Source organism: Bufo gargarizans, chromosome 7 (assembly GCF_014858855.1).
Source record: "Bufo gargarizans isolate SCDJY-AF-19 chromosome 7, ASM1485885v1, whole genome shotgun sequence".
Lineage (NCBI taxonomy): Eukaryota > Metazoa > Chordata > Amphibia > Anura > Bufonidae > Bufo > Bufo gargarizans.
The window spans coordinates 24,815,919-24,838,858 of NC_058086.1; the positions used below are offsets into that span (position 1 = coordinate 24,815,919).

A 22,940-nucleotide genomic window follows, 5' to 3' on the forward strand; every position below is an offset into this window, starting at 1 on the left:
ATCGATACACGTCTGCAGGTCAGCGCGTGATGCGAATCAGCGCGGTATAGACAAAGGGTGAGATCGCGGACACGTAAGTGTAAGCATCACTATTACAGCACTAGTGTCTCAGGACGAACGGCATATAATACCCCTGTAAGATCGCTGCGGTTCGAACTGACTTTGGATACTATTCATTCAAGTGGATCAATATTGGGCCTGTGCAGCGCGACGCCGCACACGTGCTATGAGATTTTGTCTTCAAACTATAAGAACAGTTGGATTTTAGTTCCCCCCATAAGAGACTATATGGAAAATTAATTCTTGCTCAGGACTATTTTTTATTGTTTTTTTTAATCGATTTTATACCCGATTTATAGACTGTAACTGGTCCATACGCGAATTCCGGGTTTCATTGTATAGAGTTTTATTGTTGTTATTTGTCTATTGTACATTCAATTATATTGTTTGGTTCCAAGTATTAGTGAGTGGCCAGCGTGTTGTATACATTTACTAGTTTGTAGGTAAAAGGCATCTTGGGTAATGTTTATGCCCGTTTAATACCCAGGACAAGAATATTGTGCGAGTTGTAGGATGCCACTTTTGTCATATTCAAGTTTCATAACTTTATTTATTCCTTTACGTTTCACAGCCGATCTATTAAAGAGGTTGTACAAAATGAGATTTTTTTTCCTGGAACGGTGCCATGGTGGTCTGTACTCTGTGCCTGGTATTGCAACCTCATTTAGGGTTCATGCGCACAAATGTATTTTTTATCTGTGTCCGTTTTTGTTTTGCGGCCCCTGTGCGGTACCATTCACTTCAATGGGTCCGCAAACAAACGGAAATTACTCCGTGTACATTCTGTTTCTATGTGTCCGCATGGCCATTCCGCTAAATATATAGAACATGTCCTATTCTTGTCCATTTTGTGTACAAGGATAGGCATTCTTACAATGAAAAAAAAATTGCAATATGGATGTCACACGGACGTCCCTGTTTTGCGGACCGCAAAATACATGAGCCCTTATACAAATCAACTTTTTAGGCTACATGCACATGACCGTATGTATTTTCTGCAGAAAATACGGATGACGTCTATGTTACATTCGTGTTGTGTCCGTTTTTTTGCGGATCCATTGTAACAATGCCTCTCCTTGTCCTCCAAAATGGACAAGAATAGGACATGCACTATATTTTATGCGGGGCCACGGAACGGACATACAGATGCCACATTTTTGGTGGACCCCTTGAAATGAATGGGTCCACATCCTATCCACAAAAAATAAAAATAAACAATGGTACGGACACGCAAACAAATTAAGTTTGTGTGGATGAGCCCTTATTTAAACAAATGGAACTGATCTGCAATGCAAAAAACAGCCTATGGACAAGAGTGGCGCTGCTCCTAAAATAGATGTTTATTTCAAACCTCTACTAATTATTAACACGTTTGAATGGCGTAACCTGAAATATGTCCTGCGTGCCATTTTCCGGTCAGCACCACAGGGCACTACCCAGCCTGCACATAGCGCCACCCGGTGACCGCCAGCCAATAAATGCCAAGAGGGTGACATTAATATCACACAACCAAATAAAACACACATTCTTCTTGCCTTAGAAAACACAAAGCCAGTCTCGTGAGTTTGTCAGATTAATTACACCATTTAGTGCCAGGGTCTGTAATAAAAAAATTAATTACACCTTAAACGTTGCAATTATTCTTGGCGTTGCACATAGAACATAGCGTCCTCCGCTCGAAATTGACAATTTTCAGGCCCAACCAATTTTGCGCTTCAAAACTAGCAGCTTGCTTGCTGTCAGTGAATGGAAAGATTTCCATTTACATCCAGAAGCTAAAGATGCGTCCTGATTATGCCCTGCTCACATGGTTCTCTAGAAAAGAGAACGCTGATACACTGTATCATTGAAAACAAGAACAAGTCCATTCAATGTCAGCATGCAGAGGTTGTGAAAAAGTCAAGAAAAGTATATTAGAAAGCCTTTCTTCTAATGGAGAATTCACAGAGATACTATGGAATATTTGTTTATTATTATTATGATATTGAACTTTATTATTTTATAATGGTACTTTTCATTGTGATTTTTTTTGTATTTTTGCCTTCTAATGTTGTTGTTTTTTCTCTCTCTTCACTTTCAGCAATTTAAACTAAAAGGTAATTATCCCTTTACATTCCTTATCATTTATAACAAGGATATATATATATATACAGTGTATGAGCACATACTGTAACTCATCATATAGGCCGTAGTATAAGAAGGTATACAAGTATACCGCCACCTACAGGATGTAAAAGCATATGCAAGGAAAGCCATTTTACGTAGTATACGAAAGCCTAGCCATAAGCCTAAAATATGTGCAGACACACGCTCGGATGATGGGGGGGATGTATCAGGACAGGACGCTGGTTTGAGTGTGCATTAGCAAAAGGTTTGTGCCAAATTTATTTAAAGCTGTGCATTGATAAATTTGGCACATCTTTAAAGGGCATCTGTCAGCAGTTTTGTCCCTATGACACTGGCTGACCTGTTATGCACTTGGCAGCTGAAGGCATCTGTGTTGGTCCCATGTTCATATGTGGCCGCATTGCTGAGAAAAATGATGTTTTAATATATGCAAATGAGCCTCTAGGAGCAACGGGGGCGTTACCATTACACCTAGAGGCTCTGCTCTCTCTGCTCTCTGACACTCCCTCTTCAATATAGGAGAAGTCAGGACCAGGTGTGATGATGTTTACACTGCATAGTCCGGTCAATCAAAGTGCAGCGGGAGCAGCAGTTGCAGAGAGAGCTCAGCCTCTAGGTGTAATGGTAACGCCCCCGTTGCTCCTAGAGGATCATTTGCATATATTAAAACATCATTTTTCTCAGCAATGCGGGGGGCACATATGAACATGGGACCAACACAGATGCCTTCAGCTGCCAAGCGCACATGGAGCCAGTGTCATAGGTATAAACACTTCACTCTCTGGAGTGATTTTGGAACTTTTTTGTGACTTATAAAAAAAAAAAAGTTGCACTGATAAATCTGGCATGGAGCTGATTAACATACCAAGCCATGCGCGGTGGGATGAAATGACAAAAAGTTGCAAACTTTGTGCAAACCGGCACCAAATTTTGACTTGTGTACCAGACTTGATACATTCCCCCTAATGAGTCCCTAATAAATGTTTTGGTATTTTTTCCCCTGATCAGAATCTCTTATCTTTGTGTCCAATGTGAGCGCCCTGACCACATACCGGGCCCTTCCCTCCGAATCTCTCTCCATATCCACCGTGTCGCTGCGTGATGGGCTGTCATGTAAACTGTGCCTGCGCATCAACATTTCAGTGAATGCTACAGGTAGGTAACTTACAGGGAGGCTGAGCTGCAATACCAGACACAGCCTGTGGACAAGAGTGGCGCTGTTTCACAAGGGATGTGATTACTTTACCCTGTATCACATAGGACAGGCTTAGATACCCTGGCATGGCAGTGAATCACCCTGCACATTGTTCTGTAGCACGGTAAACCTGTCTGCACCATAACAGAACTGAAAGCAAATTCTGGCAACCTTTGTTACTGAGTAACTTTTGTGGGCGTCTTAACCGTTTATTTGGAAGGAAAGCTCAAATTCCTTTAGTTAAAGCTGTACGAGGCCGGTGTGTGATCATTGTGTCATATATACCTTTACGGCGTTTGCAATCACGCATACAGAGACAAGCGAACGCCCATTGTCGCGCGTTCCCGAAGGTCTATGTACGGGAACGCGCGACAAGACGCCCCAAAGAAGCTTATGTACTTCTTGGGGCGTCGGGCGTTTTACAGCTCGATCGTACGCGCTGTAAAACGCCCAGGTGAGAATCATTCCCATAGGGAATCATTGGTTTCTCCTTGTTGAGCGTTTTACAGCGCGTAGGAACGCGTTGTAAAACGCTCAGGTGTGAACCCAGCCTCAAGGACTGGGCCCATTTTAGTTTTTTCAATTCTGGGTTTTCATATTACGGCGTTCATTGTGTGCTATAAATGAGAAGACGTCCTTATTCTGTGGCTTAATACGATTACGGCGATACCAAATTTGCATAGTTTTTATTTTGTTTTATTACTTTAGAATAAAATAAAAATCTTTGGAAAAAAATAAAAATTTCTTTGCATCGCCATTTCTGACAGCCTTAAAGGGCTTCTGTCACCCCATTAAACCGTTTTTTTTTTTTTTCTTTACTAATAATCCCTACACTGCGATCTCATCATACATAAGCTAATTAATGATTTTCGTTCAGTAGAATTTGTTAAAAATCGATTTTTGAAATATGTAAATTACCTTGCTACCAGCAAGTAGGGCGGCTACTTGCTGGTAGCAGCCGCATCCTCCGATGGTAATGACGCCCCCTCTGCTTGTTGATTGACAGGGCCAGCGGACGGGATCTTTCTCTGCTGGCCCTGCCTGTTTTGATTCAATATCTGGCGCCTGCGCCGCAGCCGTACCTCTCTTCAATCTGTGCAGGCGCACTGAGAGGCGGCCACTCACTCGGCCGCTCGCTCCTCAATGCGCCTGCGCCGGGTGTAGATGTGACGTCATCGGCGCAGGCGCATTGAGGATGGAGCGGCCGAGCGAGTGGCCGCCTCTCAGTGCGCCTGCGCAGATTGAAGAGAGGTACGGCTGCGGTGCAGGCGCCAGATATTGAATCAAAACAGGCAGGGCCAGCAGAGAAAGATCCCGTCCGCTGGCCCTGTCAATCAACAAGCAGAGGGGGCGTCATTACCATCGGAGGATGCGGCTGCTACCAGCAAGTAGCCGCCCTACTTGCTGGTAGCAAGGTAATTTACATATTTCAAAAATCGATTTTTAACAAATTCTACTGAACGAAAATCATTAATTAGCTTATGTATGATGAGATCGCAGTGTAGGGATTATTAGTAAAGAAAAAAAAAAAAAACGGTTTAATGGGGTGACAGAAGCCCTTTAACTTTTTTACGGTCTACAGAGCTGTATGATGGCTTGTTTTTTTGCTGGACAGACGGTAGTTTTTATTGGTACCATTTTTGGGGTAGGTACAACTTTTTGATCACTGTTAGGCCTCATGCACACGACCGTATGTATTTTACGTTCCGCAAAAAACGTATCCGCAAAAAAAACTAATGACGTCTATGTGTATACCGTATTTTTTGCGGAACGGAACAGCTGGCCCCTAACAGTACTATCCTTGTCCGTAATGCGGACAATAGGGCATGTTCTATTTTTTTTCGGAACGGAAATACGGAAACGAAATGCACACGAAGTAGCTTCTGTTTTTTTTGGCGGACCCATTGAAACAAATAGTTCCCTATACGGTCCGCAAAAAAAAAAGACGGAACACACACGGAAAGAAAATACGTTTGTGTGCATGAGGCCTTAAAGGGGTTGTCCGGGTTCAGAGCTAAACCCGGACATACCTCCATTTTCACCCCGGCAGCTCCCCTGACAGGAGCATCGGAGCAGTTCATGGCAGTTCAGTTCAGGGCAAAGGCATTTCTTGGAGATCCGGTGACGTATCGGGGCTCTCCATGGGGCTGCCAGGAAGCCCGGTGACGTCACCGGCACTGATGGGCGGGATTTAGTGCTGCCCTAGCCAGTAAAACGGCTAGGGCAGCGCTAAACCCGCCCATCAGAGCCAGTGACGTCACTGAACACACTGCCGGGCGGAAGTTACCGCCCGGCAGTGTGTTATTGAAAACAAAAGAGACCTTGCCCTGCACGATCTAGCGCATGGCAAGGGAGCGCATAGGAGCATGAGATGGTCCGATGCTAACCTCAGGGGGGCTGCCGGGGTGAAAATAAGGGTATGTCCCGGTTCAGCTCTGAACCCGGACAACCTCTTTAAGGACTCATGCACAGATCCACAAAAAAACAGTATGACATCTGTGTTATGTCCGTGTTGTATCCGTTTTTTGGGGGAATTCATTGTAACAATGTCTGACCTTGTCCGCCAAACGGACAAGAATGGGACAGGTTCTATTTTTTTTTTGGAAAGGATATACGGACACAGAATGCACACAGAGTAATTTCAGTTTTTTTTCAAGACCCATTGAAATGAATTGTTCCATATACGGACCTGTGAAAAAACTGAACGAAAATGGAAGAAAAATACGTTCATGTGCATGAGCCCTTATTCAACTTTTTTGGGAGGACAAGTTGATTAAACAAAGCAAATCGTGTGTTTTTATAGTTTTTTTCCATTGCGATGTTCACCACGCAGGACATTTTTAATATATTTTAATAGTTCAGACATTTCCGGACACAGCGATACGTTATGTTTTTATATGTAATATGTTTTTGTAATATTTATATGTATTTTTTTTTTTACAATTTTTTTTACTTTTTACATAATAACGTTTAGCCCCCATAGGGGGCTAGAACCTGGGATCTTTTGATCCCTTCTCCCGTTCACCATAATAGAAACCTATTATGGTGAATGGGATTTTGATTTTGCAGGCAGATCACCATGACAGGCCTGGGAACCTTCAGCAGGCCCCAGTCTGTCATGGTAAATGATCAGAGCCCTGCAGTTTCACTGCGGGGGCTCCGATCAGGAGGCTGAGGGAGCCGCGTCTTTCTGCCTAACCTCACAGATGCCGTGATCGTTTTTGAATGCGGCATCTGAGGGGTTAAAGGACTGGTTTCGGTGTCATTGCCGATCCTGGTCATGACGACCAGGTGTCTGATGCATAATTCAGCCGGCACCCGCCACGTATGGAGTAGGATCACCACAGCAGTCTGCTCCATACATTCCCTTGCGCATAGTGCTGTACAGGTACGGCATTATGTGTTAAGGGGTTAAAAAGCTGGACATGCAGCGCTGGGGCCCTGGGTTTGAATCCCACCAGGAATAATGTCTGCATGGAGTTTGTATGTTCTCCCTTTGCCCAAAAACACACTGGGGAGTACAATTGCGACAAATTTATTAAGCTCCTCTTGCCCCAGTCTTAAATGACCCCCCACGCACACACACACTGATTTGGTTAACTAGATTGTGGGCCCCAGTGTGAACAGGGACTGATGTGAGTGATGACAGTGTCTGTACAGCGCTGCGCAATAGGTTGGCGCTATATAAATGAGTAACTAACGGTCTCCATGTTTATAACCAACTTAACGTGGACCTGTGTAATAGAAAATCCTTGTTGCCCATAGCAACCAATCAGAGCTCCGCTTTCATTTTACCAGAGCAGTTTAAGAAATAAAAGCTGAGCCCTGATTGGTTGCCATGGGCAACAGACACAGTTTAGATAAATGAGGTCCAGTGTATTTTTACATGACAACTCTCACTAAACGGAGGGAACGCCCGCCGGGCAGTGGGTTCACATCCTTGTTTGTACATTTGCATTTCCCCATCTTGGATCTAAACATAATTTTCTTTGTGCGTGCAGCTTGACATTTATGTAACCATGCAGATTGCTGAGGCAATGTGTGGTGTCCCAGTATGTGGACTGGGATTACTGGTTTGGGAAGAACATTATGTGCCCAATTAATAAACAGTGTTGATTTTGAAATAACCTTATACAGCCCACATTTCTAGTAGTTACAGTGTCCACATAATAGTGCCCCATATAATAGTCAGTCATATAATATAGCTAATTACAGTACCGCCATACCACAGCCAGCCATATAATATAGCTAATTACTGTACTCCCATAATACAGCCAGTCATATAATATAGCTAAATATAGTACCGCCATACCACAGCCAGCCATATAATATAGCTAATTACTGTACTTCCATAATACAGTCAGTCATATAATATAGCTAAATACAGTACCGCCATACTACAGCCAGCCATATAATATAGCTAATTACTGTACTCCCATAATACAGCCAGTCATATAATATAGCTAAATATAGTACCGCCATACCACAGCCAGCCATATAATATAGCTAATTACTGTACTCCCATAATACAGCCTGTCATATAATATAGCTAAATATAGTACCGCCATACCACAGCCAGCCATATAATATAGCTAATTACTGTACTTCCATAATACAGTCAGTCATATAATATAGCTAAATACAGTACCGCCATAACACAGCCAGCCACATAATACAGCCAGTTACAGTACCAGGGGTGTATCTATCACGAGGCAAACAAGGCATTTGCCTAGGGCGGCACTTGCCAATAGGGTGGCAGCATGAGAGGATGCCACGCCCAGTACGTGCGACGCCCCCCGTTCTCACCATAGAGACGACGTAACCTCTTCCTGTCAAGTACCTCAAGACTCGCCATCGCCCTGTGAGACAAGGACTCAGCGCAGCATGGACACTCAGCAGCGGGCACAGCGGCAAAATGAAGGCGGGCCGGAGACGGTGTCCGCGGAGCTGGCGGAGTGGTGGGCGGAGGGAGGCTCGGGGCTGCCTGTGTACGCTGTCTCAGCACTCCTACTGGTTCGACTGGGTGTTTCTCCTCTTTGACCTGATCCTGTTCATCTACCTGCTGCCCTGAGTCGGTGAGTGGTGGCTGTAATGCCCTGTCTGCCCCCTGCATTGTATGGACCACATAGGTGGGTGCCCCTACATTACAGTGGATCATACACTGTCTGCCCCCTGCAGTGTATGGGCGGCCTTTTATGGGTAGTAGCCTGTGAATATGCCTTTGCTATGGAAAGACACACAACCCTAACTGCCCCCTGTGATCATCCAGTCGCCATATTTATCGCCAATTTAGTATTTATGGGAGTCCCATAAATACTAAATTGGCGATAAATATGGCGACTAGATGATCACAGGGGGCAGTTAGGGCTGTGTGTCTTTCCATAGCAAAGGCAAAGGCAGAAGTTGTGCTTTTTTATTTTTAGAATAATGATACTAATAATACTGCCCCTAACCCCCCTCCAACCAACACAGAAATTAGCACAAATGTATTATATAAAATGGCTGCCTGTATCATTATTCTAAAAATTAAAAAAGCGCAACTTCTAACACAAATGTATTGTAAAGAGGAAGGGGTGGGGTTTACAGAGGAAGGGGTTTGACCTTGACAGGAAGGGGTGGGTCAAATTTATATTAGGGGGGTGCCTGAGTTTAGTCTCGCCTAGGGCAGCACAAAACCAAGTTACACCACTATACAGTACCACCATACCACAGCGAGGCCTTATAATATAGCTAAATACAGTACTCCCATAATGCAGCCAGCCACATAATACAGACAGTTACAGTACCTCCATAATACAGACAATTACAGTACCCCCATAACACAGCCAGTCATATAATACAGCCCATAAATTGTTATGACCAATTTCTCGCGACTGTTGTGGCAACTTGCAGGTGGCAAGATGACCCCGATTCACTTCCATTAGTGTCAAGTTACTCCTCTGAAAGCAGGAAAGAATGATAATAACAGATCCAACAACAGCAGCATGCTGAGAGTTCCTAGTGCGTAACAGTAAATTTAATTGCAAAAGTGAGCAGGGAATTGCATAAACGTTTTTAAAGGAAATATATCTTTTAAGATACTGCAGTTCACATTTGATGGTTGTCAGTCCGGCTTCAAGTGTCTTTATTTAACACACAGCACCATGGTCAGAGCAAAGCGGGGGTTAAAATGTGCTCCTCCGGGTTGCCTGTATTTGCATTTTATGGGGTTTTATGGTATTTGCAAAGATCTTTCCCAGATAAATCAAGACATTCCTGGCAGTAACCTCTACTAAAAATAATAGCGTAGCGATGATGTCATTTCTACACTACTATAGGTTATATGAAGTCAGAGAGACACTGTCCTCTAGTGTAATATGGTAACATAGCTTGTAAGGCTGAAAAAAATACATCCGTCCATCCAGTTCAGCCGGTTATCCTCCAAGTTGATCCAGAGGAAGGCAAAAAGCCTTGTAAGGCTCCATTCACACGTCCGCAACGTGTTTTGCGGACCGCACATTGCCGGCACTATAGAATATGCCTATTCTTGTCCGCAATTGCGGACAAGAATAGGACATGTTCTATGTTTTTTCGGAACGAAATTGCGGACGTGTGAATGGAGCCTAAGGTAGAAGCCAATTTTCCTCATTTTAGGTTAAAAAAATGTTGTGCAATTTATAAAACAAAACAAACAAAAAAGAAAAAATAAAACAAACAATTCTGTGCATAAGGTAGTAATAAGTCAGAACAACTTGACTTGTACTTGTGTTTTTAACCCCTTTTGACCACCCCTTTTAACCTTAAAGGGATGGTCTGACTATGACAGCCCTTAGCCTATAAGTACATATAAATGTCAAGGGGGCGGTGGTTGGACGGAGGGCGGAGGGATTTGATTTGGTCTTGTCACCTATAACTTATTTTTTTCTTATTTCTTATTTTCAACTCTACATAGCTATATGAGGCCTGGTTTATTGTGGGATTTACGGTATCATTTTGGGTCACATATACCACAGGTTTACCTTATGCTTCCATGCGTCATCTAATTGTCGAGATCTGACTGATACATTGTGTTATGCCTAGTGCAGGGCCTGAGGGGGTGGAGCATTGGGATAAAAAAAAAAAAAAAAAAAAACACAACGGAGCATGACACACAGTTTGTGTGTCATGCTCCGCCCCTGCACTTGGCATCGCACAGTGAATCACTTGTCTGCAGTGACTCTTTAATTCAAGGTCCTGTTTTTTTTGTCTCTTGTTTTAGGGCTCCCCAGACTCCGAGGTTTTGTGGTTCGGGGTCTGGAACTAAGTGAAAATACATTTCATTCATTCCGGATTATAAAGAAAAAAGGTTATAAAATAGAAAATTTGGTAAGTAACAATGTGGAACAGTAGTGTTGCAAAACTACAACTCCCATCATGCGGGGATATAGTTTTGCAAAAGCTGGACCACTGATGTAGATCTCAGCCGCTACCTACAGGACATTTCATAGACGCTATTAACCCATACATCTCCCTTCTTTTCCGTCTAGTGGGAAGTGACGTATGACTGCTGGAGCGTCACGGCTGGACAATACATATCTGTTACACTGTTAACCCAGCCGAACTATGGCTTGTCTGTTAATAAAATGTACTACGTTTCCAACCGAGATGCAAGTAAGTTCCCCATCTTAAAGGGGTTGTAAACAGCAAAGAGAGAAAATGCAAATGGCGGTCAGTCAGCAATCAGAGATGTTTATGGGCTGCCATATCTGATAGCAGACAAGGCTCTGTATCTGTGAAGCTGATTGCTGCTGATTGGTGGCTGGGATTGTGCTGTGATTTCCTGCTGGGAGAGAGGCAGGGAAGGAGCTTTTTTTTTTTTTTTTGCCTATTCTGATTCTGGTTAGTGTGGGGTCCCCACGTGCATATTACATGCAAGGATTTTTATGTAAATATAAGCCCTTAAAGGGAGTTCTCCAACTTTTTAACAAATTTGGGCTCCACCCCTTCCCAACAGACCTATGGTGAGAAGTATACTTACATAGTCCCTGCTGCTAGGTTTCGGCTCCCTTGGTCTACTGCTGCCTTTGCCGCTCTCTGGTCCCTTCTTGTAAACTTCCAGCATGGATGGGGGTGATGTGCTACTTGGGGGACACATCACCACTGCATTCAGTGATTGGATGCAGCTCAAGTGACCCCCAATCTGTGCCAGAAGTTTGTAAGGGGGGTCTGAAGTGTGGAACCGAGTGTCGGAGAGCAGGTAAGTATTCTTCTCTGGAAAGAATCAAATCGGAATCAAAATTTGTTAAAGACCTGGAGAGCTTTTTTTAAGCCTTGTTCTGTCGAAAAGGGTGCCCACTCAGGACCCTCATCTGTTAGCCCGAATGGAGAGAAGTTACAAAGAGCATTTCTTGTACCGGAGGACCCTACATGCCTGGCTTTACACAGACAGCACATTGATTGCAAGGGGAGGAGTGCAATGATTCACTTGACCTGTGGGGGCACTGCAGGGTAATTGATCACTTGAGGCTGGGTTTCTAAGCCGATCACATCTGATCGCTTGGGGTCAAAGTAATGACATACACTGTCTTGGGACACTTCTGACAAATAGGTAGGTTCCCAATTGGACAAACCCTCAAAACCTAACCTTGACCTTTATAGTCAATATCATCACCATCAAAGTTTCAGAAACAGATTAAGAGAAGAAAGAGAATTTTTACAGAAGAAGACGACTCAAGGATTTATATTTACCATATTTCTCTTTCCCATGAAAGAACCAGATTTCCAGTATACGCACAAAGCAGAGGAGAAGAAGTTTGAGATATCGGTACCCGATGGTCCAGATGTGTACGTCCGGCTGTGTTATCTGTCCAATATCTGCGAGGATCTAGAAAGCAGCAGCAAGAAGCTGGTAAGCCAAGAAGCGGCAATGTTCTCAGTTCCATCATGTCCGATCAGCCATTCCAGAGACCCGTTCACAATCCTGTTGACTGATGCTTGGAAACCATCAGCAGTGTGGTTACAGAAATAGCCCTTAGGACAGTGTAGATGAGGGAAGCTGGTGTACTCTACAGACACCTGGGGAACCGCACGGCAATGGTGGAGGTTGCAGATACAATTGAATATTGTGTTGACTGGCACCTAGAGAGTAATGGCACCTGACAAAAGACTGAGGGTATAAACCTCTAGTGCCAAGCCCCAGACCAGAACCCCTAAATATACACAGACCCCCTAAATAAATACAGACCCTAGATCAGACTCATAAAGTACACCGACCCCTAAAATACATAAAAATCCACCGAACCCCCTTACTAACTACAGACCCACTGTACTAAAATAGTCCCCAGACCAGACACCCTAAATAAACATAGGCCCCTAAACCTAAAAAATAAATACAGGCCTACCAGACCCCCTTAGTCACTACAGGCCACTCAGACCCCCTGTACTAATATAGTCTCCAGACCAAACCCTTAAGTAAATAAAGACCCCCAACCAGACCTCCGAAATGTACACAGACCCACTAAATAAGTACAGACACCAGACCAGACCCCATAAATAAATCCCAAACCGCTAATTATACACAGATCTGCAACATAAACACAGACCCCCAGATCCCTGGTCTAAAACATATTCCAGACCAGGCCTCCTAAATAAATACAGACCCCCAACCAGACCCCCTAAATATACTGAGACCCTCAACATAGATACAGAGCCGCTATACTACAGTCTCCGGATCAGGCCCTCCAACCAAAGCCCCTAAAATACAGACCCAGTAAATAAAATAAGATGCCCCAGACCAGACTCCATAAATCCAAACCCTTTATAGAAATGCAGACCCCAGCCCTGACATGCGGCTACTCATGGCCCCTGCACCTCTCTTCACGTTTGGGTGCCAGTGGCAGGATATTTTTGCAGGAGCAGCACCCAAGAGTGAAGAGGAGCGCAGGAATGAGGAGGGGTGAGTACATTTTTAGGAAGGTGCCTGGTCTGAGATTTCTGGTGAATCATAGCAGGTTATACAATGTCTAGACCAGGCGTGCTCAACCTGCGGCCCTCCAGCTGTTGCAAAACTACAACTCCCAGCATACCTGAACAGCCTACAGCAGGGCATTGTGGGAGTTGTAGTTTTACAACAGCTGGAGGTCCACAGGTTGAGCATGCCTGGTCTAGACACTGAACCAGCAGGGGCTGCAGGGATACAGGCCTGATACTAGTGTATACGGAGCTCTGTGTTGACTGTCTTACCATTTTCCCTGCAGATCAATTCCTCCAAGAATGCTTCTCTGTCATATGAGAACCTACTGCCATGTTTATGTATTGAGGTAAGTGCCATTTCTGTAGTTCCGTTCTCGCTTCCTAACTTCCTTTTCTTGTTACACCTGGCGCGGCATGAAGCCCCCCCCCCCCCCCCGACTCTGTAAAGTGGGTGCTCCACCGGAAGCCTATGGTGGAGCTGACATGTTATTCTCTTCCCTGAAGTGCCCGCCGAGACCAGTGGGCGTCCATTGTGTTGGCGGGCATGCGACCTAGTAAAGAGAAATGTACGAGACCTCACCCCTAGCCATTCACGGGGGGGGGTGCACTCACTCGCCAAGGCCGTCCTTAAAGGCCAGGCACCCCATAATAATAGTGACGTGCAGATGCATTGATATAGACTGAATGTGTTGCTTTTCCCACAGGCCTTTTACACGTATCGTGACAGCAAACGGGAGAAGAAATGTCCTTTCCTGGAGCATCCAGAACCCTGTAAGAGATGTATTGTCATGTACAGCACCTAGATTCGTTGTAGGATAAGCCCTTAAAGGGGTTATCTGGGGTTATCCTCAGGATAGTTCATCAGTATCAGATTGGTGTGGGTCCAAACCTCGCCGATCAGCTGTTGGACTGCAGTCTTTCCTTGGCCTGAGACATCACGTTCTTTGGCCTTCTATACAGTTTAGTCCCAGTCAAGTGAATGGGACTGTCCTGCAGTACCAAGTGCAGCCACCATACCATGGACAGCGCTGTGCTTGGTATAGCGCGAAAAGGCTGCAACGCTTATTTGGCTGCTGCGGCACGTTCAAACAGCAGATTGGCCGGGGTGACAGGAGTCAGACCCCCACCACCGATCATATATTGATGACCCATCCTGAGGATATCTCCTTTAAATGCAGAATTCAATGCGTTGTATAGTGGCCGTGCTTGGTATTGCAGCTCAGCCCCATTCACTTGAATAGGATTGAGCTGCGCTTAGGCCATGTGACCAAAGTACGGTGACATCACTGGCCTAGGAAGAGACCTAACCTCTCACGGATCGCCGTGGCGTCTTTGAACAGCTGATTGCCAGCTGTCCCAGGATTCGAACCCCTGCCGATCAGATACTGATGTCCTGTCCAGAGAGAACACCTTTAACAAACAATTGATTTTAAATGTCAAAGCATCAATCTGCAGCCAATTGCTGAGGAGCAACTGAGAGAATGTAGTAGGCATTATCAGGACTGGTTGTGCTGCACGTGATCGGTAAAATGTCAGAACTGCTATGGCGGCCATTGCTACAGTGTAAAGAAATAAATCAAAAAACGATATGGTCCCCGAATACCGTCAACTACACATATTCTATTAAATGCTGTTTCTGATACAGAGCTCCAACACTCCCCCATGACACAGCCAAAGAGTTGGCTGCCCGCAGCCGCCACTAGAGGGAGCTTGCTGTGTTATGCATCTCCCATAGAAGTGAATGGCAGCTGTGTGAGTACATATGCATTTAGCTCCCCCTAGTGGCAGCAGGCTATATCAGAGATGAGTAACGCACATGAACCTATATATTGTTAGGTGTATACACCCTATATACAGTGCATTTATATATTCTACCCATTGTATATAGTAATGCATGTTCATCTTCTCTCTAAAGACATTGAAGAATTACTGAAGGTGTCTGTGCAAGAAATCTATTACCACTCCGACACGATGAGCGTAAGATTCGAGAGCCCTTGTCCTGTGGAGCCGACAGTGACTGTTTGTAGAAAGCGAAATGGAAGATGCGTCACGGAACACAAGGCCATCACGAAAGAACATGGGAAGGTAACTGGTATTATATGCTGTCAGAAGGGGGCTGCAACCTGTGGCTTTCTAGCTGTTTCAAAACTACAACTCCCAGCATGCCCCTGACAGCCACAGGATGTCAGGGCATGCTGGGAGCTGTAGTTTTCCTACAGCTGGACGCCACACGTTGAACACCATTTTAGCAATATCAAATGTTAAAACAGTGGGAATGTTCTAATATAGTTTGTGTTTTAATTCTTCGCCGCTTTAAAGATCTCTGCTTGCTGCTGGTGAATGGAAGCATTATTGTTTACACCCAGAGCCTAATATTCAAGAGGCTTTGCTAGAACTGTATCCAGCACAGACAATCCTCACTGCAGACTGATACATTGTAGCAAACTATCTTGCAGGAGGTAGATGTGTTTAGCTATTGCCCGGGCTGGATATAGCATTAAATAGCTGGAGTGATAATCTATTCTATGACTTTCTGTGTCTTGCAGATATATTACTTTAAGAGCATTGACAGCGATCATCACCTGTGTTTTAAGGTAAATCTAGGCCTATATATTGTTCTTAAAGGGAGTGTATACTTTCTGTTGTCTTTTTTGTCTCTTTAAAACTCTGCACTGGTTACATTTTCAATACATGGTTATAAGTAGGGATGTCCCGATACCGATACCAGTATCGGTATCGGGCCGATACCGGACATTTGCACGAGTACTTGTACTCGTGCAAATGTCGCCGATACCTCAAGGGCCCAGATCAGCGGTGGTGGCGGCTTGTCCCATCTTCTTCCGGGCGGCGGTGGCGCTGCTCCCAGCTGATCGGCGTGTGGGCCATGCGGTTTCATGTCGACTACGCACAGACCTGGGGATGGCAGCGGATATTCTCCACCTGGGGACGTGCTGGCTCGGCAGCGGCAGGAGGAGGCCGCCCCTGGCTGGGGTTCTGGATATTACCCTCAGGGAGTCAGGGGACTGCAAGAAGCTGGGCCGGAGGTGGAGAGATGGCAGGAGCTGCCGGAGCCCTGGTACTGCAGTCCATTCTTATGTCTGCCAGCCACATCTGAGTCGGAGAAAGCTGGGTGACGGCCAATATGGCCGCCTCTCATCCAGAGCAGGAGCTGGCATTGAGAACTTCAGGGAAAGTGGGTGACAACCCCTGTGACTGCTGTGATGCTGTCTGCTGTGGTTGTCACCAAGGATCTACCAGACTGGGAGCACTCATACAGTCATTATGCTAGCGTCGGATCTGCCTGCCGGATCCATCATAACGTATACCAACTGATGGCATTTGTCAGACGGATCAGGATCCTGATCAGTCTTACAAATGCATTGAAATGCCGGATCCGCCTTTCCAGTGTCATCCGGAAAAACGGATCTGGCATTACTTTTTTTTCTAATTTTTTGCGGTCTGACTGCAATGCCGGATCCGTTTTGCCGGAACACTGGCACTGGGAGGAAGTTAAAGCCACTTCCTCCCAGATGCATCTGCATGGGAAGGACTGCAGCAGGCCAGGTGGGTACGGTGCATGAAATGGGGAGAAATTCAGTTAATTTCTCTCCATTTCATGTTAAAACAGACAAACAATGAATAATAAAATAAGGTTGGGGGGGAATGGGCATACAATAGTGGTCCCCAACCAGTGTGCCTCCAGCTGTTGCAAAACTACACCTCCCAGCATGCCAGCACAGCCAAAGGCTGTCCGGGCATGCTGGGAGTTGTAGTTTTGTCACTTTTGCAACAGCTGGAGGCACGCTGGTTGGGAAACACTGGCCCATTCTCTCCCTTCATGTGCCCATTCCCCTCCTTATATGCCAGTGTTTCCCAACCAGTGTGCCTCCAGCTGTTGCAAAACTACACCTCCCAGCATGCCGGGACAGCCTTTGGCTGGGAGTTGTAGTTTTGCAACAGCTGGAGGCACATTGGTTGGGAAACACTGTTGTATGCCCATTTATTAACCCTTGCACAAAGGAAAAGTAAAAAGCAGTTATCCATAGCAACCAAATTCCAGCTTTAATTCTTTTCATTGCTATCAGCAACTGCGCCGCTGTTTCTTTGTACAAGGTTTGTAAATTGAATTAGAATTTGCTGTAAAAACATTACCACACCATAATTGGTATCGGTAATTGGTATCGGTGAGTACTTAAATAAAAGTATCGGTACTCGTACTCGGTCTTAAAAAAATGGTATCGGGACATCCCTAGTTATAAGGGTGATAGCTCTTGTTTGCTTTCTCAATGTTCAATCATAAAATCCCACCACTAGAGGGAGCTTACTGTCCATACACTGCAATAAGCGCCTGAGCTCCCTCTAGTGGTCACTGCAGGAAAAACTAGAAAGATCGTTTAAGTATCTTCCAGCTCGATGACAATATGACCCTTTATAAAGATATATATAAAAAATTATCAGCACAGAATTTGGGGTCTATTTACACACACAAAAAAAAAAAAGTCTCTCAAGTGTGTACAACTTAAAGAGCACCAGCAGGATCAACCCCAGTAAACCAAGCATGCTGTCGTCTGGTAGGATTGATCCTGCCGATTAAAATGATACCTGTCTTGTGAAAACTGATTGCAGCTGAAATAATTTGAGGCATTCAGTGCACTGAGGGATGTGGCCAGCACTGAATAGTAGAGTAGCTGAGGTGCTACTAGTGCACGAAGACTAGTGTTGAGCGAACTTGTGTTTTAAGTCCGGCGTCTAAAGTTCGGGTTCGGGTTATCGAAGATTTGCGTTATGGATTCCGCTACCACGGACCATAACTGAATTTAGAATCGATAACGTGATTCTTCGATAACCCGAACTTTAGACGCCGAACTTAAAACACAAGTTCGCTCAACACTAGTGAAGACCTAATTTGCATGAAGAATAAAAGTCATTTTTCTCGAAAAAGCCGCAACCAATTTTCACAAGGCAGGTATCAATGTAATCAGTATGATCAACCCTACCAGGCAGTATCTTGCCTGGTCCTACTGACAGATGCTTCTTACGTCTTATTGCTCACTTAATTCAGTGGGGAAAAAAACTAAAAAAGCCCAAATTTTATGTGTATTTCACTCAAAACCAGTGGGACAGCTTGGAAATAACCTTGCCAACAGATGGCAGCACAGTGCATTGTTATACAGTAATTTGCCCACCAGGTGGCGGTGCAGAACATCTTATGCCCTATTGTCCGTTTTCAGCAGTATGTTTATGTTATCTGTATAGCAATGCACTTTGCCTTGAGTAAATGATTTGTATTATCTCTGTTAGAGTTTCTGACTTTGGGAATCAAGGGTGCGGCTATAAGAGGTCCAGGGGTAGCAGTTGCACCTGGGTCCTTGTGTCTAAGGGCTAAAAGCCCCAACTGCTACATAAGAAAACATCAGTATTGCAGATTTTACATAGAGGTCCTCCATGTTGCGCCTCTGTTGGGTACACACATATTTTACTAATCTCGCATTGTATATTCTGTCTGTTCACAGTTCTCATTACGGAATCGCGCCCATATAAAATGTCCAGATTGGAGTGGTAAGCAAACACAAACCGTAGCTTTCTCGAATATACAGGTGCATCTCAATCAATTATAATTTCATCGAAATGTTAATTTATTTACAAATTCAATTCAAAAAGCGAACCTCATATATTCTATAGATTCTTTACACACAGAGTGATCTAGTTCAAGCCTTTATATCTTTTCATAAATATGGTTTACAGGTAATGAAAACCCAAAAGTCAGGATCTCAGAATATTAGAATATTATACAAGACTATTAAAATGAATACAAAATGTTGGCCTACTGACAAGTCTGTCCAGTAAATGCTCTCAATACTTGGTCGGGGTTCCTTTCGCATGAATTACTGCATCGAGGTGTCATGGAGGCGATCACCCTGTGGCACTGCTGAGGGGACATGGAAGCCCAGGTTGCTTTGATAGCGGCCTTTAGGTCTTCTACATTGTTAGCCCTGGTGTCTCTCTCATAGATTCCCTATGGGGTTTAGGACTGGCGAGTTTGTTGGCCAGTCAAGCACAGTGATCCCAAAGTTATTACACCAGGCATTGGTACTTTTGGCAGTGTGGGCAGGTGCCAAGTCCTGCTGGACAATCAGCCCCCTGTCTGCAGAGGGAAGGAATGTCCTGGTAGACGGCTGCGCTGACTTTAGACTTGATATAACACAGTGGACCAACACCAGGAGAAGACATGGCTCCCCAAACCTTCACTGACTGTGGAAACTTCACATTGGACTTCAAGCTACTTGGATTGTGTCTCCACTCTTCCTCCAGACTCTGGGACCTTGAAATGCAAAATCTACTTTCTTATGAAAACAGGACTTTGGAGAACTGAGCAACAGTTCGGTCCTTTTTCTCCTTAGCTCGGGTAAGACGCTTCTGACGTTGTCTCTGGGACATGAGTGGTTTGACACAAGGAATACGACAGTTGTAGCCCATGTCCTGGATACGTTTGTGTGTGGAGGCTCTTGAAGCACCGACTCCAGCCGCAGTCCACTCCTTGTGAATCTCCCCCAAATTCTTGAATGGCCTTTTATTGACAATACCTTTCAGGGGTGCGGCTATCCCTGTTGCTTGTGCACCACACTTTTTTCTTCCACTCACCTTTTTGTGGCTTCCCCTCCTTGTGGAAGGTACCAATGACTGTCTTCTGGACAACTGTTGAGTCAGAAGTCTTCTCCATGATTGCCTAGGCTACTGAACCAGAGCGGGGGACGATTTAAAGGCTTAGGAAACCTTTTTAGGTGTTTTGTGTCACACCATGAGTCTACAAGATGGAATTTTTTCACAATATTTTTATTTTCTGATATACTGACTTTTGGGTTTTCATTAGCTGTAAGCCATATTAATCAACATTAAAGGTAATAATGGTAATAAGGTGTGTAATGAATCTATAGAATTGAATTACTGAAATAAATGAACTTTTTGATGATATTCTAATTTATTGAGATGCCCCTGTAAGACATATCCATGCAGCAGTGAGGGATTTTTTCCTTAGGCTCCATGCCCATACCTGGCACATGGAGTCCGTGTGGGGCCATATTACAGGCCTGCAGACACTCCATGCGCCGCCATCACTGCTTTTATCCTGTCCTAAAATCTGTACAACAGTGAGGACTAGCACATACATTATAACTGTGTCTCTTGGCATCTCGGTGCATTACTTTGTCTTCTGCTTGTCTTCAGATCGGCTCTGGAATATGGACCTGAAGATTCAGCTTTTCGATGTGCTGCTCACAATATCCTCGCAAATTCCGGCATCTTTTAGTGCAGCGATGTGTCGCCAAAACCAGCAAACTGGAGACTGCGACCTTCAGTCCATCATCTATAATATATCCACGGTGAGCAGCTAGACAAGTGTCGATTTGAAGGGGTTGTCCAGGATTTTACTATTGATGCCCTATCCGTCGGATAGGCCATCAGTATCTGACCAGCTGATCGGCTCCGGAGCCAGAACTACCCAGCTCCATCCATTGTGTAGTAGAATGAGTTAAAGGGCATCTGTCAGCAGTTTTGTACCTATGACACCGGCTGACCTGTTACATGTGCACTTGGCAGCTGAAGGCATCTGTGTTGGTCCCATCTTCATATGTGCCTGCATTGCTGAGTAATATGATGTTTTAATATATGCAAATGAGCCTCTAAGAGCAACGGGGGCGTTGTCATTACACCTAAAAGATCCATTTGCAACTGCTGCGCCCTCTCCACTTTGATTGACAGGGCCAGGTGTGATGTTGTCAAAGTGGAGAGGTTCTGGCATTTGCAGAGAGAGCAGAGTCTCTAGGTGTAATGGTACCGCCCCCGTTGCTCCTAGAGGCTCATTTGCATATATTAAAACATCATTTTTCTCAGCAATACGGGCACATATGAACATGGGACCAACACAGATGCCTTCAGCAGCCAAGCGCACATGGAACAGGTCTGCCAGTGTCATAGGTACAAAACTGCTGACAGATGCCCTTTAATTACTACATTAAAGTGAATGGTAACCAACTCCATGCACTACACAATGGATGGAGTTGGTACCTCCAATGGCAAGGTCCTCCACCAGGGCTACTGATCATCAATGCTGGCCTGTCCTGGTTGATAGACTGTCCTGCAATAGGCCATCAACAGTAAAATCCTGGATCAACCCTTTAATGGTAGAAACAATTCATACTTACTGTAGACCATTTGAGCAATAGACTGGTTTATTACACAGTAAATACTGGTATATTACGCAGGACGGATGACCGGTATTCGTACCAGGTAGCTGCCATAAATACATAGATAAATCTCCCCCGCATTATTATAAATCTCTTTTTTTTCGCTTCTTGTTGTACACAATAAAACTGCCTGCAGCCACCACTAGGGGGAGCTCAGTGCATAGGAATTTTATAGAAATCATTGCACTCAATGGAAACATAAAATCTCTATGTTGGTAATCGGATAAAAGGTTCAGCATCAAGACCCCTTTCCCCCGGACCCGTTGGCAATCTTGTGGTCTGCCTCCACGGTTGGCACACCATGTACTCACCTATTGAAAGTAGCACAATTCTATCCCCAAGAGTCCCGTGCCATCTGTATCCTGTTCCTGGTGGACATCTCATCAGCGGTCACCACTGCAGCCATACACTTAAAGGGATTTTCCCAAGATGTAAATACCTTTTTAAAGTATGTGCATAAAATTTGTCTTTTTCAGCAGCATCAAAATGGATCTCAGCTATCACTCCCTCGCCCCCGCATTGGACACTGTATCAAGGTAGGAACTTGCTTCTGTTCAGCCGGTTAATGATCCATAGTTATTTCCTTATTTGATACAAAAATAATTCATTCTCCTGCGAACCTTCAGCCAATTCCCAAAAACAACGCCACCCCTGCCCACAGGTTGCACCTGGTATTACTCCTAGCTTTGCTCCAATACCCCACACAACCTGTGGACAGATTTGGCGCTGTTTTTGGAAGGAAGCGACCCCTTTAAGAGATTTGACTGCGAATCTCAGAGGGTGATTTGCGGGCAGAGTTCCCCTTTAATTGTCACCCTCTGTTGTGCTTCCAAGGTGCTGAATCTCTAAACAGGAACTTCTTAGGTCATAAGGCCGATAGTTGACAAATGCAGGACATAGATATTGCCCAAAATTGCAAGGCCAATGTAATAAATGCATATATAAAGGCTGTGATGCAAGCGGCGACAGAACCTGGACATGTATCCTTGGGGCGTCAGTCAGGGGCGTAACCAGGACCCATGGGGCCCCCATAGCAAAAACTTGGAATGAGGCCCCACTCCAACGTGACCACCTTCAAGCAAAGTTCAGACCAGGAGGAGCGTACGATTGTGTTGGTTTCCGTAACGCACATGGATATTGCACAAAGCGATGTCACAATAGTAGGCATAATGTGCACAGTGACGTAACAGTACAGCAGTAAGGCTCACAGCGATGTCACGATAGTATGAGAAAACGCATGGTAGTGTACAGAAATAAAGCAAAAAAGAAATGTACTCTTCCATTGTCCATATACATCAGTAGCTGAGTGGAGATGGGCCCCCTTAGTTATTGGGCCCCATGCCTGGTAGTTACCGTAACTCATTGCATCAGTGTTGCCAGGTGAC

General features: G+C 44.7%; 1 protein-coding gene across 2 annotated transcripts in view; it reads left to right on the plus strand.

The window, feature by feature from the left end:
- The window catches only part of IL17RE (interleukin 17 receptor E), a 44,739-nt gene that overhangs the window by 16,021 nt on the left and 5,778 nt on the right, over positions 1-22,940 (plus strand). Inside the window, exons 2-13 of one of the 2 annotated variants that reach the window (XM_044301786.1) lie at positions 2,141-2,156; positions 3,196-3,342; positions 10,620-10,726; positions 10,888-11,011; positions 12,112-12,248; positions 13,597-13,659; positions 14,017-14,083; positions 15,228-15,397; positions 15,859-15,906; positions 18,826-18,871; positions 20,537-20,691; positions 22,035-22,091. In XM_044301786.1, the coding sequence (XP_044157721.1) occupies positions 2,141-2,156; positions 3,196-3,342; positions 10,620-10,726; positions 10,888-11,011; positions 12,112-12,248; positions 13,597-13,659; positions 14,017-14,083; positions 15,228-15,397; positions 15,859-15,906; positions 18,826-18,871; positions 20,537-20,691; positions 22,035-22,091 (1,137 nt within the window). Of the gene's footprint in view, positions 1-2,140; positions 2,157-3,195; positions 3,343-10,619; positions 10,727-10,887; positions 11,012-12,111; positions 12,249-13,596; positions 13,660-14,016; positions 14,084-15,227; positions 15,398-15,858; positions 15,907-18,825; positions 18,872-20,536; positions 20,692-22,031; positions 22,092-22,940 lie in introns of both variants that reach the window. The other variant, XM_044301785.1, reaches the window with a different exon arrangement.